At 49.7% G+C, this 13,540-nt stretch overlaps 1 protein-coding gene across 15 annotated transcripts in view; it reads right to left on the bottom strand.

Annotated features, from left to right (window-relative positions):
* Positions 1-1,161: 1,161 nt before the first annotated feature.
* Positions 1,162-13,540, bottom strand: part of VWCE (von Willebrand factor C and EGF domains) — a 36,890-nt gene continuing 24,511 nt past the window's right edge. For 5 of the 15 annotated variants that reach the window (XM_054440301.2, XM_063670876.1, XM_054440297.2 and 2 more), the window contains 7 exons: positions 13,327-13,412; positions 10,862-10,958; positions 9,385-9,467; positions 7,027-7,117; positions 6,861-6,943; positions 6,388-6,478; positions 1,162-2,189 (listed from right to left, as the gene is read on the bottom strand). In XM_054440301.2, the coding sequence (XP_054296276.2) occupies positions 1,552-2,189; positions 6,388-6,478; positions 6,861-6,943; positions 7,027-7,117; positions 9,385-9,467; positions 10,862-10,958; positions 13,327-13,412 (1,169 nt within the window). In that variant the 3' untranslated portion in view covers positions 1,162-1,551. Of the gene's footprint in view, positions 2,190-6,387; positions 6,479-6,860; positions 6,944-7,026; positions 7,118-9,384; positions 9,468-10,861; positions 10,959-13,178; positions 13,413-13,540 lie in introns of all 15 variants that reach the window. The other 10 variants (XM_054440300.2, XM_063670875.1, XM_063670877.1 and 7 more) reach the window with 3 other exon arrangements.

Genomic DNA, 13,540 nt, shown 5'->3' with positions numbered 1-13,540 from the left:
CCTAGCCCCAGAACTCCCAGAGGGGGCCAGCTGAGGCTTCGAGAAGGCCCAGCAGCCCCACTCTCTCTCCCTGCTCCTTCCCCCCCGCCCACAGGTGTTCATGCTGAAAACACGTCTTAAGAAACTGCTGGCCCAGCCCGGCGCAGTGGCTCATGCCTGTCATCCCAGCACTCTGGGAGCCCAAGGTGGGCAGATCACCTGAGGTCAGGAGTTCGAGACCAGCCTAGCCAACATGGTGAAACCCCAACTCTACTAAAAATACAAAAAATTAGCCAGGTGTGGTGGCAGGCGCCTGTAATCCCAGCTACTCAGGAGGCTGAGGCAGGAGAACCGCTTGAACCCAGGAAGCAGAGGTTGCAATAAGCCGACACCTCGCCATTGCACTCTAGCCTGGGCAACAAGAGCGAAACTCCGTCTCAAAAAAGAAACTGCTGGTCTGTCATTTCGTCTCAGAGGTTCCTTCCCAGAAGCAAGTCCTCTCCATCATCTTTTCCCTTCTCACTGTGGAAGCCCCCCAATGTCTGTATGGTATTCCATGGTGTACATACTATGCAGCCATAAAAAAGAATGAGATAATGTCCGTTGCAGGAACATGAATGGAGCTGGAGGCCATTATCCTTAGCAAAGCTACACAGGAAGAGAAAACCAAATACCGCATGTTCTCATTTATAAGTGGGAGCTAAATGATGAGAACACATGGACACATAGGGGTGAAAAGCACACACTGGGGTCTATGGAAGGGTGGAGGGAGGGTAGAGGGAGGGACTTAGGAAAAATAACCAACGGGTACTAAGCTTAATCCCTGGGTGATGAAATAATATAATCTGTATGACAAACCCCTGTGACACGAGTTTAACTACATAATAAACCTGCACATGTACCCCTGAACTTAAAATAAAAGCAAAAAAAAAAAAAAAAAAAGAAAAAAGAAAACAGAAAAGAAAATCATGATCTTGTGAAAAAAATAAAAAGAATAAAAAGAAGTCTCCCAATATAAAAGGCCGCCAAGTGCTTACAGGAGACCCTTCCCCAGCCCAGTCACAATTTGGTGTCAGCTTTTCTCCCCAGCAGTGGGGTAAAGGTGGACGCTCGCTTACCACCTGTGGGCTTGGTCACGTTTCCCACCTTCCCACAGGTAAGTGGTGAATGAGCAGCGCAGCGTAGGGAAACCGAGACAACCTTTAATCAGGAAACCTCAGAAGGACGCATGACACCTGGCGGTACAGTCCCAGTGAGTGGAATCCCAGCCGGACACAACTCTTCCTCCAGGAGAACTTGGCAGCCCCAACCCTTCTCAAAAGATGAGCCAGCCACGTGGTCCAGGGAGGATGCTGACAGTGGAAACCACTTCCTCCATTCTTACAACACATTCCAAACACTTCTTGGGAACAAGGTTACATCCAGCCTTGGGGGTCTTCCATCCTCACCAGGGCCCCTGCAGGAGGGAGCCCAGGCATCCCCACCAGGTTCACCCTTGGAGCCGCCCTGCACACACCCTGGGCCACTGGCAGAGTGTCCTCTCTCCAGAGTCTCCCGGACACAGTGACCTGCTTACATGGTGGACTCTTCCCCACGAGAAGCCCCCACTGGGGGCTGCTGGGGGCCGGGGCGGGTGGTGGCTGCAAGGGCTGTAGAGAGTCTAGAGGTGGTGGGAGAAAGCGTGCGAGGCCTGAGGGGGGTGATGGGGGTCTTCGAGGGGCTGGGGTCCATCATGGAAAGTGCTGAAGCTTCCATCAGGAGGGTGGCAGGCAGAGGAGGCCACCTGGATGCTATCCGGGCCCCAGAGGCTGAGAAGGAGCGCTCTGGAGTCATAGGAGGTGGCTGAGGAGCCCCTGGGGAAGCTAGAGGTAGAGTGGGGGCTCTTGGAGGGGTCGAAGGCCCTGGTGAGAGTCGAGGGGAGGCCCCAGGCTCCCCTGGGAAAGTGCCTGTCGGCCCCAAAGCAGGTGAGTGTGGACCATGAGCTCCTGCCAGGCTTGTAGGTAAAGTCTGTGTTTTCATCAAGTTCGTTCTTAAAAGGAGCTGGAGGAGATGAAGCACCGGCCTCAAGGGTGATGCTGTTGGGGGCCCAGGACAGGAGCTACAGTTGACAGGGGCCTCAGTGTCTCCATGCAGGCTCCGAGCAGCTTTGCTGAAAGCCACATTTCCGTGAGGGGAGAGCCCCTGCTTTTCTTCCAGAGGAGACAGGGAATCTAGAGAGATGAGGGTGAAACGAGATGCACAATGGCTGTCTCCAGTGGCCAAGGTGGCTCTGGGACAAGGTATACCAGGGACACCCAAGCTCTGTCCTCAGAGGGGCCTCAGCACACCTGGTGAGGACCAGCCAGCTCCTGCCTCCAGGAAGAGAAGACTGAAGGAGCCATGAACGGAGGGAGGCAGGCAGTTAGCTGTGTGACCTCATGCAAGGCATGCAACTCCCCTGGGCCTCTGTTTCCTCATCTATAAATCAGGCACAGCAGTAAGGACCGAGTGTGAATGAAAGGGTGCACAGAGAGTCTCAGCCTAAACCTCAATGTGAACTACAGACATTGGATGTCAATGACATGTCAGTGTCAGTGTAGGATCACCGATTATAACAAACATGCCACACCGGTGTGGGGTGCAAATAGGGGGTGACGCTGTGTCATGTGGAGTCTGAGGCATATTGGAACTCTGTACTTTCCACTCAATTTTGCCATGAGCCTCAAACTGTTCTAAAAAACAGTTTCTTTGAAGAATTTTTTTAAAAGTCTCAGCCTAGGGCCTGGCACATCATAAAGGCTCAGTACACAAGGAGAAAATAAACACAGATGCCCCTTGACTTACGATGGGGTCACGTCCCAATAAACCCGTAAATCAAAAATGCATTTCTGTCCAAGTGCAGTGGCTCACGCCTGTAATCCCAACACTTTGAGAAGCTGAGGTGGTGGATCACCTGAGGTCAGGAGTTCGAGACCAGCCTGGTCAACATGGTGAAGCCCCGTCTCTACTAAAAATACAAAAATTAGCCAGACGTGGTGGCACGTGCCTGTAGTCCCAGCTACTTGGGAGGCTGAGGCAGGAGAGTTGCTGGAAACCGGGAGGTGGAGGTTGCAGTGAGCCAAGATCATGCCACTGCACTCCAGCCTGGACAACAGAGCGAGACTCCATCTCAAAAAAAAAAAAAAAGAAGAAGAAAGAGTATCAAAGGTATGATCAAGGAAAAATCAGACGTTGTCAAGCACATAAAAAACTGGAATGATTATATTTTAAAAATCAACTATCCATATTAATAGATGGTTGCGTAACTCTAAAAATATGCTTAAAATGATTGAATCATACACTTTAAATGTGTGAATTGTATGACATATGAACTTTATCCTTAGAAAGCTGTTATACTTTTAAAAAATCATCAAACGAGGCTGAGCTCAGTGGCTCATGCCTGTAATCTCAACAGTTTGGGAGGCCAAGGCAGGGTGATTGCTTGAGTCCAGGAGTTGGGACCAGCCTGGGCAACGTAGCAAGACCTTGTCTCTAAAAAAATAAAAGTAAAAAAATTAGCCAAGCGTTTATCACTTCATGGGCTTGGAAATAAAACAAAAATAGAAACAACAAATTAGCCAGGCAGGGTGGCATGCACCTGTAGTCCCAGCTACCTGCGAGACTGAAGTAGGAGGATTGCTTGAGCCCAGGGGGTCGAGGCTGCAGTGAGCTGTGATCGCACCACTGCACTCCAGCCTGGGCAACAGAGTGAAACCCTGTCTCAAAAAAAAAAAAAAAAAAAAACATCAAAAGAAAGCAATTCATATTCTACTTCAATAAAAAGTTGTTTTTCCTTAAAAGGAGCTCTTGTTAATAAGAGGTATGTGGTAAACATAGTGTGTTTCAGGAGAAGGAGCTGGGCTCTGGAGGTTATCTCTTTGTTTTTGTTTTTGTTTGAGGCAGAGTCTTGCTCTGTTGCCCAGGCTGGAGGGCAGGGTGCAGTCTCAGCTCACTGCAACCTCCATCTCCCAGGTTCAAGCAATTCTCCTGCCTCAGCCTCCCAAATAGCTGAGATTACAGGTGTGCACCAACATGCCCGGCTAATTTTTCTATTTTTAGTAGAGACAGGGTTTCACCATGTTGGACAGGCTGGTCTCAAACTCCTGGCCTCAGGCGATCCACCCACATCAGCCTCCCAAAGTGCTGGGATTACAGGCGTGAGCCACCACGCCAGGCCTGGAGGTCACCTCTTTGGGCCTCAGTTTCCCCAGGTAGAGGGAGGAGGGCACAGTGGGAAAGAGCACAGGATAGGAAATAAGAGAGACCTAGGCTTAAGTCTTACACACCAACTAGAAACTTAACTTCTTTGAGCCTCCATTTCCCCACCTGCAAAATGGAGATAACACAGCAGCCATGCTGGAACACTCCATGAACATTTAAATGAGGTAATACATTTAAATAAGGTACAAAATGCTCAGTACACTGCCTGGCACGTTAGCTAGCCATCAGTCTCTAGACAGTCAGGGGACTAATATCCACTAGCATGCAGAGAAGTCTGTGGTGGTTACAATGAAGTACAATCTATAATGTCCCCAACATGATGGATTTAAAGGCTCAGTGGATATTCCTGGCGCCACCCGCCCTAAAAGCTCATCATCCACAGATCTGAAGAGCTGCCCCCGAAAAGAGAACATACTCTTCAAAAGGTCAAAGGAGTTAAACAAATATTTTATAAAAAAGGAAATTCAGGCCACCATCAGTGAAAAAAATTCCGTCTTCCTAGAAGTTTAAAAAACATAAAATAGATCCAGCAATCCCACTGCTGAGTATTTATCCAAAAGATTTAAAGTCAGTTTGGGGAAGAGAGCTGCAGCCTGTGTTCACTGTGACACTATTCACAATAGCCAAGCTATGGAACCAGCCTAAGCGCCCATCAGTAGTACTTCATTGTGTGCATATACCACATTTCTTTATCCAGAATGGAATACTATTTAGCCTTTTAAAAGAAGGAAATTACAGGCTCACGCCTGTAATCCCAGCGCTTTGGGAGGCCGAGGTGGGTGGATCACTTGAGGTCAGAAGTTCGAGACCAGCCTGATGAACATGGTGAAACCTTGTCTCTACTAAAAATACCAAAATTAGCCGGGCGTGGTGGTGTGTGCCTGTAATCCCAGCTACTCAGGAGGCTGAGGCAAGAGAATCACTTGAACCTGGGAGGCAAAGGTTGCAGTGAGCTGAGATCGCGCCACTGCACTCCAGCCTGGGTGACAGAGTGAGAATCCTCAAAAAAAAAAAAAAAGGAAATTCTGTTATTTGCAACAACATGGATGAAACTGGAGGACATTATGCTAAGCAAAATAAGCCAGACACACACAGACAACTATTGCAAAATCTCAGTTTTATGTGGAATCTAAAAAGGTTGAAGCCAAAGAAGCAGAGAGTAGAATCGTGGTTACAAAGGCTGGCGGGGGCGAGGGGAATGGGGAGATGATTGTCAAAGGGTACACCATCTCAGTTAGACAGGAGGAATATGTGTTGTGTTGTGTTTTGTGTTGTTTAGAGACAGTGTCTCTCTGCGGCCCAGGCTGGAGTGCAGTGGCGTCAGTTCTTGGAAATCAATCCACTGTCCTATCTAAAAGCATCGACTCCAGTCTGAAATCCTGGCTCTACTACCAATCAGCTATATGATCTCGAGCACAGCACTTCACCTCCCTGGGCCTGTTTTCTCACCTGGCACAGGAGGATGACAAGAGTATTGCAGGGGTATAGACACATGAGGTGTCCCGGCACACAGTGGGTGCTCAACACATATTAGAAATTACTCTTCTGCAAAACGGACTTAGTTGCCATGTTGTAATTTAAAATAAAGAAGAAAGCAGAGGAAGAGGTTAAGAAAGGGGATAAAGAAGAAAAAGGGAGTGCAGGCCGGGCACAGTGGCTCACGCCTGTAATCCCAGCGCTTTGGGAGGCCAAGGCCGGCGGATCACGAGGTCAGGAGATCGAGACCATCCTGCCTAACACGGTGAAACCCCATCTCTACTAAAAATACATAAAAATTAGCCGGGTGTAGTGGCCGGCGCCTGTAGTCCCAGCTACTCAGGAGGCTGAGGCAGGAGAATGGTGTGAACCCAGGAGGCGGAGCTTGCAGTGAGGTGAGATAGCGCCACTGCACTCCAGCCTGGGCGACAGAGCAAGACTCAGTCTCAAAAAAAAAAAAGAAAGAAGAAGAAAAAGGGAGTGCAAATAAACAAACATCATGGTGTGTGGCATCATGAGCACGGGATGAGGGTCAGCAGGCCACAGCACAGCTGTACAACCTTGCGCGAGCCGTGTTCCCTCTCTGAACATGCCTTTCTCTTATGCAGCCCTTTACAAGTTCTATGTACTGGGGAAGAAAAGCAAAATGGAAGAAGATGGCGGAGAAACTCCAGGACCCAGAGGCCCACTTACCTGGACAGGAAGAGCAGCAGGCCCCAGGAAGCAGGGCAGGGTCAGCACAGGCCCGCTGGCAGGGAACCTTCTCGCAGCTCACCTCTCCCAGCTGGGGAAGCAAGCAGAAGGACCCCCATGAGGAAGCCCAGAGCATCTTGCCTGCCCTGGGCAGTGCCCTCAAGGGCCTCTTGCACCAGCAGCAGGACCCACGGAAAGATCCCGGGACAGAGGCTGCAGTGCCTGAGCCCTCGCCCGGAGAATAGGTAAAGCCAGCCATGGCAGGACCCCGTTAGGGAAACCACTTCTCCCTCTGGACTTCCACAGAGGGAGGAGATGGTCAAAACCAAAGATATTCTGGCAGTTAATTAAAGGTGGAGGATGGCAGGAGGATGGACTTATGCTGGCTAAAGGGCTCCATGTTTTGCAAAGGGACAAAAGGCAAGAAGCTGCCCTCTGGCGGGGCTGCTCCTGGGTTCCCAGGCCCAGCTCACCTGGCACGTGCACCGGGTGCAGGGTTCATCATCTAAGGTGAACACCTGGCCATTCGCCACCTTCCTTCCCTCGTAGTTGCAGTCTGTGGAGGCAGAGGAGACAGGAGCCCATGAGAGCTGAGGCCTGGCCGGGAGCCTGGCACGTGGGGCAGCTGGTCCCACTCACCTCGGCACACGGGGCAGCACTCCCCGTCGGGGTGGAAAGGGTAGGTACAGGTGATGGGGCAGTCCACGGGGGAACAGGCCACTGAGCCCAGCTGCAGGACACAGAAAACACACAAGGCCCTTGGTTCAGGGCAGCTGACAAGACACTCGGGAAGATGCCGCTCCTATAGCCACTGAGTGCCCATCAGAACAATCAACATTGTGGGAGGAGTCCATGGTGGGGCAGTGGGGCAGGGGGCGCATTTTCTCTGTTGGGGTCCATCTTCCCACTAGAATTCAAGCCCCTTGAAGGTAAGAACATGGCCTTGTCCATGGAGGGCATCTGTTAACGGGTGCCTGTTGCATGAACTGCACAGAAAAGATAAGCACCAAAACCCAAGAGAGAAAGATCCAGGGGTCAAAGTTCCCCAAAGCCCGAGGCTGAGAACAACTAGGGCCTACGTGCAGTGGGTCACTCAGGGTAAGTAGCCCAGGGCTGTTTACATGCACAGGGCTGTTTACCCTGAGTTTCTCAATCTTTCTGCAGACCATGTCCCTTGTCACGCATGTACTCTGCTGAGGCTCACTGATCACCAAAGAAATACTGTATCTGCACCCACACCAGCAAAGCAGCGTCATCCCGCATTCAGAGTGTCAGCATGATAAGCATGAAGAATTTTTTTACCGGGAGTGGTGGCTCACACCTGTAATCCCAACATTTTGGGAGGCTGAGGCGGGAGGATCATTTGAGGTCAGGGGTTCGAGACCAGCCTGGCCAACATGGCAAAACTCCAACTCTACTAAAAGTACAAAAATTAGCTGGGCGTGGTGGTGTGCACCTGTAATCCCAGCTACTCAGGAGGCTGAGACAGGAGAATCGCTTGAACCTGGGAGGCAGAGGTTGCAGTGAGCCAAGACTGCACCACTACACTCCAGCCTGGCGACAGAGCGAGACTCTGTCTCAAAAAAAATAAAATAAAATAAAAGAATTTTTTTTTCATCTAGGCATAGTGGCTCACACCTATAATCTAGCACTTTGGGAAGCTGAGGTAGGAGGATCACTTGAGGCCAGGAATTCAAGACCAGCCTAGGCAACAGAGCAAGATCCTGTCTCAGTATTTTTTTATGTAAAATTTTTTTTAAATATATTTTTTAAAAAGAAAAAAAAAAAACTTTTTGGCTGGGTGCAGTGGCTCATGCCTGTAATTCCAAAACCTTGGGAGGCCAAGGTGCGAAGATTGCCTGAGCCCAGAAGTTCCATAGCAGCCTGAGCAATACAACACGACCCCATCTCTATGAAAAGAGTTTTTTAATTAGCCAGGTGTGGTGGTAATCCCAGCTGGGTGTGATCCCACCTACTTGGGAGGCTGACGTAGGAGGATGGCTTGAGCCCAGGAGGTCAAGGTTGCAGTGAGCCAAGATCACGCTACTGCACTTCAACCTGGGTGACAGAGCAACACCCTGTCTCAAAAAAAAAAATTTTTTTTCATTTTCCAAAAACTAAATGATACTATGGGACATGCTTTTTCAGACTGAGAGGCAGTATGACCCAGGAGAATAAATGTGCATCTCGGAATCACAATACTAGAGTTCCATTCTCAGTACTTTGATTAACTAGTTATGGGATCTTGAGCAAAGACTCTCTCTGTGCCTTGGTTTTCTCATCCAGAAGGATGAGATGATAAATTCTTGAATGGATTAGCTGAGTGCATGCCTATGAAGGACCTGGCACACAGCAAGAGCTTGACCACATGGGTCTATTGAAGAGGTTCCAGTAGTGGGTTCTGGGTTTGTGCGCTTCACCTCCACCCTCATCAAGAATCCCTAAGACTCTCTCTAGGGGGTAACCCGGAAGCAGAGGACTTTGCCAGCCAGGCTTAAAAATATTTCTCTGGTCTAGGCATGGTGGCTCATGCCTGTAATCCCAACACTTTGGGAGGCTGAGGTGGGCGGATCACCTGAGGTCAGGAGTTCGGGAACAGCCTGGCCAACATGGTGAAATCCCGTCTCCACCAAAAATACAAAAATTAGCCAGGCATGGTGGTGCATGCCTGTAGTCCCAGCTACTTGGGAGGCTGACACAAGAGAATCGCTTGAACTCGGGAGGCAGAGGTTGCAGTGAGCCAAGATCACACCACTGCACTCCAACCTGGGAGCCTGGGTGACAGAGCAAGGCTCCATCTCAAAAACAAACAAAAAAAATTTCTCTGGCCCTGTCTAAAGGGTCACCCTAGGCAGGACTGGAGGGAGCTGACTTCCACCATGAACCAGAAGCATCCCTTGTCCTGGAAGTCTCTGGATTTTGCCTCTAGGATTCAGGAGCCGATGTCAGTTGTGGGGGAGTTTCCAGAGGCGGGGGTCAGATCTGGGTGGTCCATACCAGGCAGATGCAGCTCAGACATGGGTCCAGCACAGACGGGAAGGTCTCGTTGTTATAGAAGATTCTGCCTGTGTAGGTGCAGCCTGCCAGAGAGAGCACGCGCTGAGCGCCAGCTGGGAGTGGCCAGGGACCAGGCTCCCCGCCAGGGCCAAGGTCAGAGGCTTATCTGGATGGCAAAGGGGAGGCCATGTGCCTCCCCAGGCAGTCACCCTGGGAGTTAGGGAAGGGACAAAATGCCTGTCTGGATTGTCTGAATCGGGTATTGACTTTTTTCCCACCAGATTCAGCAAAAGGATCAAGTGTCTTGGCCTCAGTGTCCTCACCCTGAAGAGTGGGGAGATTCGTCCTCTACCTCCTCACCACGGGGGATCAGGCAGAAGGACTGGGAAATACGAGGTGTGTGTGAGGCCCCACAGCATCTTCCCAACCTTCTCTCTGCCCTCCAAACTCAGTCAAACCACCAACCCCGCCTGTCCAGAACATTCCCCAACACCACTCCCCTCTCTAATTTCTGACAGCCGCAGAAGCCTGATCTGAGTGATACCACCTTGGATGATACTATCACATACTGCTAAGTGTAAAAGCAGGTGATGAGACAGTAGGGGAAGCTTTAAAAATATATATATACATATTTATATATATATATACATATTTATATATATATATATATATAAAATGTACATCTACTAAATGTGTGTGAGCATCACAAAAAGAGATGAGAAGGACATAAACACAAATTCAACAGTGGTAATAGGTCCTTGTTAATATTTTTTATTTTTGCTTTCTGTACTTTTTTTCTACATTTTCTATAATGGAGCCAGGTGTGTTGGCTCATGCCTGTAATCCCAGCACTTTGGGAGGCTGAGGCAGGCAGATCACCTGAGGTCAGGAGTACAAGACCAGCCTGGCCAACATGGTGAAACCCCCGTCTCTACTAAAAATACAAAAATTAGGCGGGCATGGCAGTGGGCACCTGTGATCCCAGCTACTCAGAAGGCTGAGGCAGGAGAATCGCTTGAACCCGGGAGGCGGAGGTTGCAGTGAGCTGAGATCGCGCCACTGCACTCCAGCCTGGGTGAGAGAGCAAGGCTCTGTCTCAAAAAAATAAAATAAGATAAATTTTCTATAATAAAACATTACTTCTGAAATCATGGAAAAGGTAAAAATGACTATTAAAAGGCAAAAATGACTATTAAAATTTCTCTCCTCCTGCTGTTCTCCAATTGTCTCACAGGTGCAGCTCCTGTACCACCCACCTGCACTGTAAGCCCTGCGTGTCTTCAGATCTGCCTCAAGCACTCAGAGGGGGCCTGACTTGGGTAAACTGTTCTACCTCAGTTTCCTTATCTGTGCAATGGGGTTGTCCCTTGGGGTTGTTAGGACGACATGAGATGAAGGTTGTATAGGGCTTAGCGCAAAGGAGCCTGATGCCTGAGATGCCCTGCCCTGGGGGCTTGGGGCAGAGGCAGGGGATTACCTGCTGAACAGTCTGGGCAGCACTGTCCAGGGATCCGGATCGGGTGAGGGCAGGAGTCCACACAGTCTGTCCTCTTGCAGCTCACCGAGCCATCTGCCTGGAGGAAGGAGGAACTTCACCAAGACCCCACCGGTGACACCAGCCCCTGCCTCCCCGCCCTGCAAAAGAAACAGCAACGCTGCAAACTGGCCAAGGCTTGCCCTGAAAGGCAACATGATGCGGCTGGAAGATGGCAGGTCTCCCCTAAAGAGGACTGGCTACTTGAGAAAGGCCATGTGAGCCTTCCAGGAAGTCTACGCATCTTTAAGGAGAAGGAAGGTCAAGGCTGGGATTCTGGCCTTCTCTGCTTCCTGTAGCAGCCAAAGGCTGCACCGTCACCCCCATCCAAATCCTTTCTCAGCTTATCCCTGGAACCCTGGCTCACCAGGAACCTACAGAATACCATAAAACCCTATTTTTAGAAAAAACAATGCCACCAGAAATGTCTATTTCAGAGAGCCAAAGTGCCATACAAGGTTTCTTTTTTCTTTTTTTTTTTTTTAAGACGGAGTCTCACTCTATTGCCCAGGCTGGAGTGCAATGGCACAATCTTGGCTCACTGCAACCTCCACCTCCCGGGTTTAAATGGTTCTCCTGCCTCAGCCTCCCGAGTAGCTGGGATTACAAGCATGCGCCACCACGCCAGGCTAATTTTTGTATATTTAGTAGAGACGGGGTTTCACCATGTTGGTCAGGCTGGTCTTGAACTCCTGACCTCAGATCATCCACCTGCCTCGGCCTCCCAAAGTGCTGGGATTACAGGTGTGAGCCACCACACCCGGCCTCTTTTTCTTTAAAAAAAAAACAAACAAACAAACAAAAAAACACAAAAACAATCTGACAGTTTGAACCTTTTGTATCACTCTCTTGGTGACTGATTATGGGTACCCGAAATCTGTCATAAAGGAGAAGACAGCACAGGAAGGACTTTCCTCCCAACTCTAATTTCAATGAGACGTGTTTGGCTTACAGTTTTTTAACAAATGGCTCATCGAAGGCACTAGAAGGCTGGGCTTCTCCCACATGAAAGTGCACACAAATCACCTGGAGGTTAAAACGCAGTTTGTGAAAGCAGAGGTGTGGGCAGGGCCTCGAAAGGCTGCACGTCTAACCAGGGCTCCCAACGCAGGTGCAAGGGACCTCATTCTGAGAAATAAACCTCTAAAAGACTCGAAGCTCTTAAAGTAGAAAGGAAAGCCGGCATGTATTAGATTGGTGCAAAAGTAACTGAGGTTTCTGCCATTATAAGTAATGGTAAAAAAAAAAAAAACCCCGCAATTACTAGTACTTCAATTATGAGCTAAAACAATTGTATTTCTGGGTGGATAGCTGTGTTTGCATTGTTGTTGATCTGACTCAAACTCATGCACCTCCTTACCCATTTCTGAAATGGTCACATGTTTTGCAGTCATGAAGAAAACATTGCAATTTCACAGAAACAGCCTGAACAACTGGGTCTCAGACTACCCTACTCCCTAGGTTATCCATGCCTGGGGAAAACCTTCTATGAAGATTCCTAATTCTTACTCCTCATGCCAGCAGCTCCCTGCACATGCACAGTGTGTTACACATACTTTTTTCTTTTTTTGAAACAGGGTCTTCCGCCCAGGCTGGAATGCAGCGATGTGATCATGGCTCACTGCAGCCTCGACCTCCTGGGTCAGCCTCAGGAGCTGAGGGAGCGATCCTCCCACCTTAGCCTCCCAAGTAGCTGGGACCACATGGGCATGCCACTACACGCAACTAATTTTTGTATTTTTTTGTAGAGACAGGGTCTCACCATGTTGCCCAGGCTGGTCTCAAATTCCTGGGCTCAAGCAATCTTCCTACCTCAGCTATGTTGGGATTACAGGCATGAGCCACCACTCTTGGCCATACACACTTTTTTTTGTTTTGTTTTTTTGGGTTTTTTTTTGAGACAGAGTCTTGCTTTGTCGCCCAGGCTGGGGTGCAGTGGCGCGATCTCAGCTCACTGCAACCTCCTCCTCCTGGGTTCAAACGATTCTCCTGCCTCAGCCTCCCAAGTAGCTGGGACTACAGGCACCCGCCACCATGCTCGGCTAATATTTTGTATTTTTAGTAGAGACGGGGTTTCACCATGTTAGCCAGGATGGTCTCGATCTCCTGACCTTGTGATCCACCCACCTCGGCCTCCCAAAGTGCTGGGATTACAGGCGTGAGCCACCGCGCCTGGCCAACCATACACACTTCTTAAGGCCAACTGCCAAGCACTATCGTCCTCACACATCTACTGAGAGCAGGATAAACTCAGTCCAACCCTTTTTGTGAAAGTGGAACTTGACAGCACTGGAGGGAGACTGCGGCCAGCCTGAGGCCAGCCTCTGGAGGGGCCAGGACGCTTGTCTCCTCTGGGTGAGGCGGGGCAGCCAGGTAAAGCAGCTGAAGGCGAGCAGGTTGTCATTCACCTGGCAGATGCATAACTCACAGGGGTCACCAGGCGACCAGATCTGTCCAATCGGAAACTCAACCCCGTTGTCGTCGAGAGAGCAGCCTGGATGAGAACAATAGCAGACAAAAGACAGTGGGCACAAGACCTAGACTACAACAGCAGCAAGGACAGACGCCTCATGCACACACACACAGACATCGATATCACTCACACACGGACACACAAACTTA

This window comes from Pongo pygmaeus, chromosome 9, assembly GCF_028885625.2.
Source record: "Pongo pygmaeus isolate AG05252 chromosome 9, NHGRI_mPonPyg2-v2.0_pri, whole genome shotgun sequence".
Classification (NCBI taxonomy): Eukaryota; Metazoa; Chordata; class Mammalia; order Primates; family Hominidae; genus Pongo; species Pongo pygmaeus.
The sequence above is the reverse complement of the archived record's forward strand: the minus strand, read 5'-3'. Positions and strand labels throughout refer to the sequence as shown.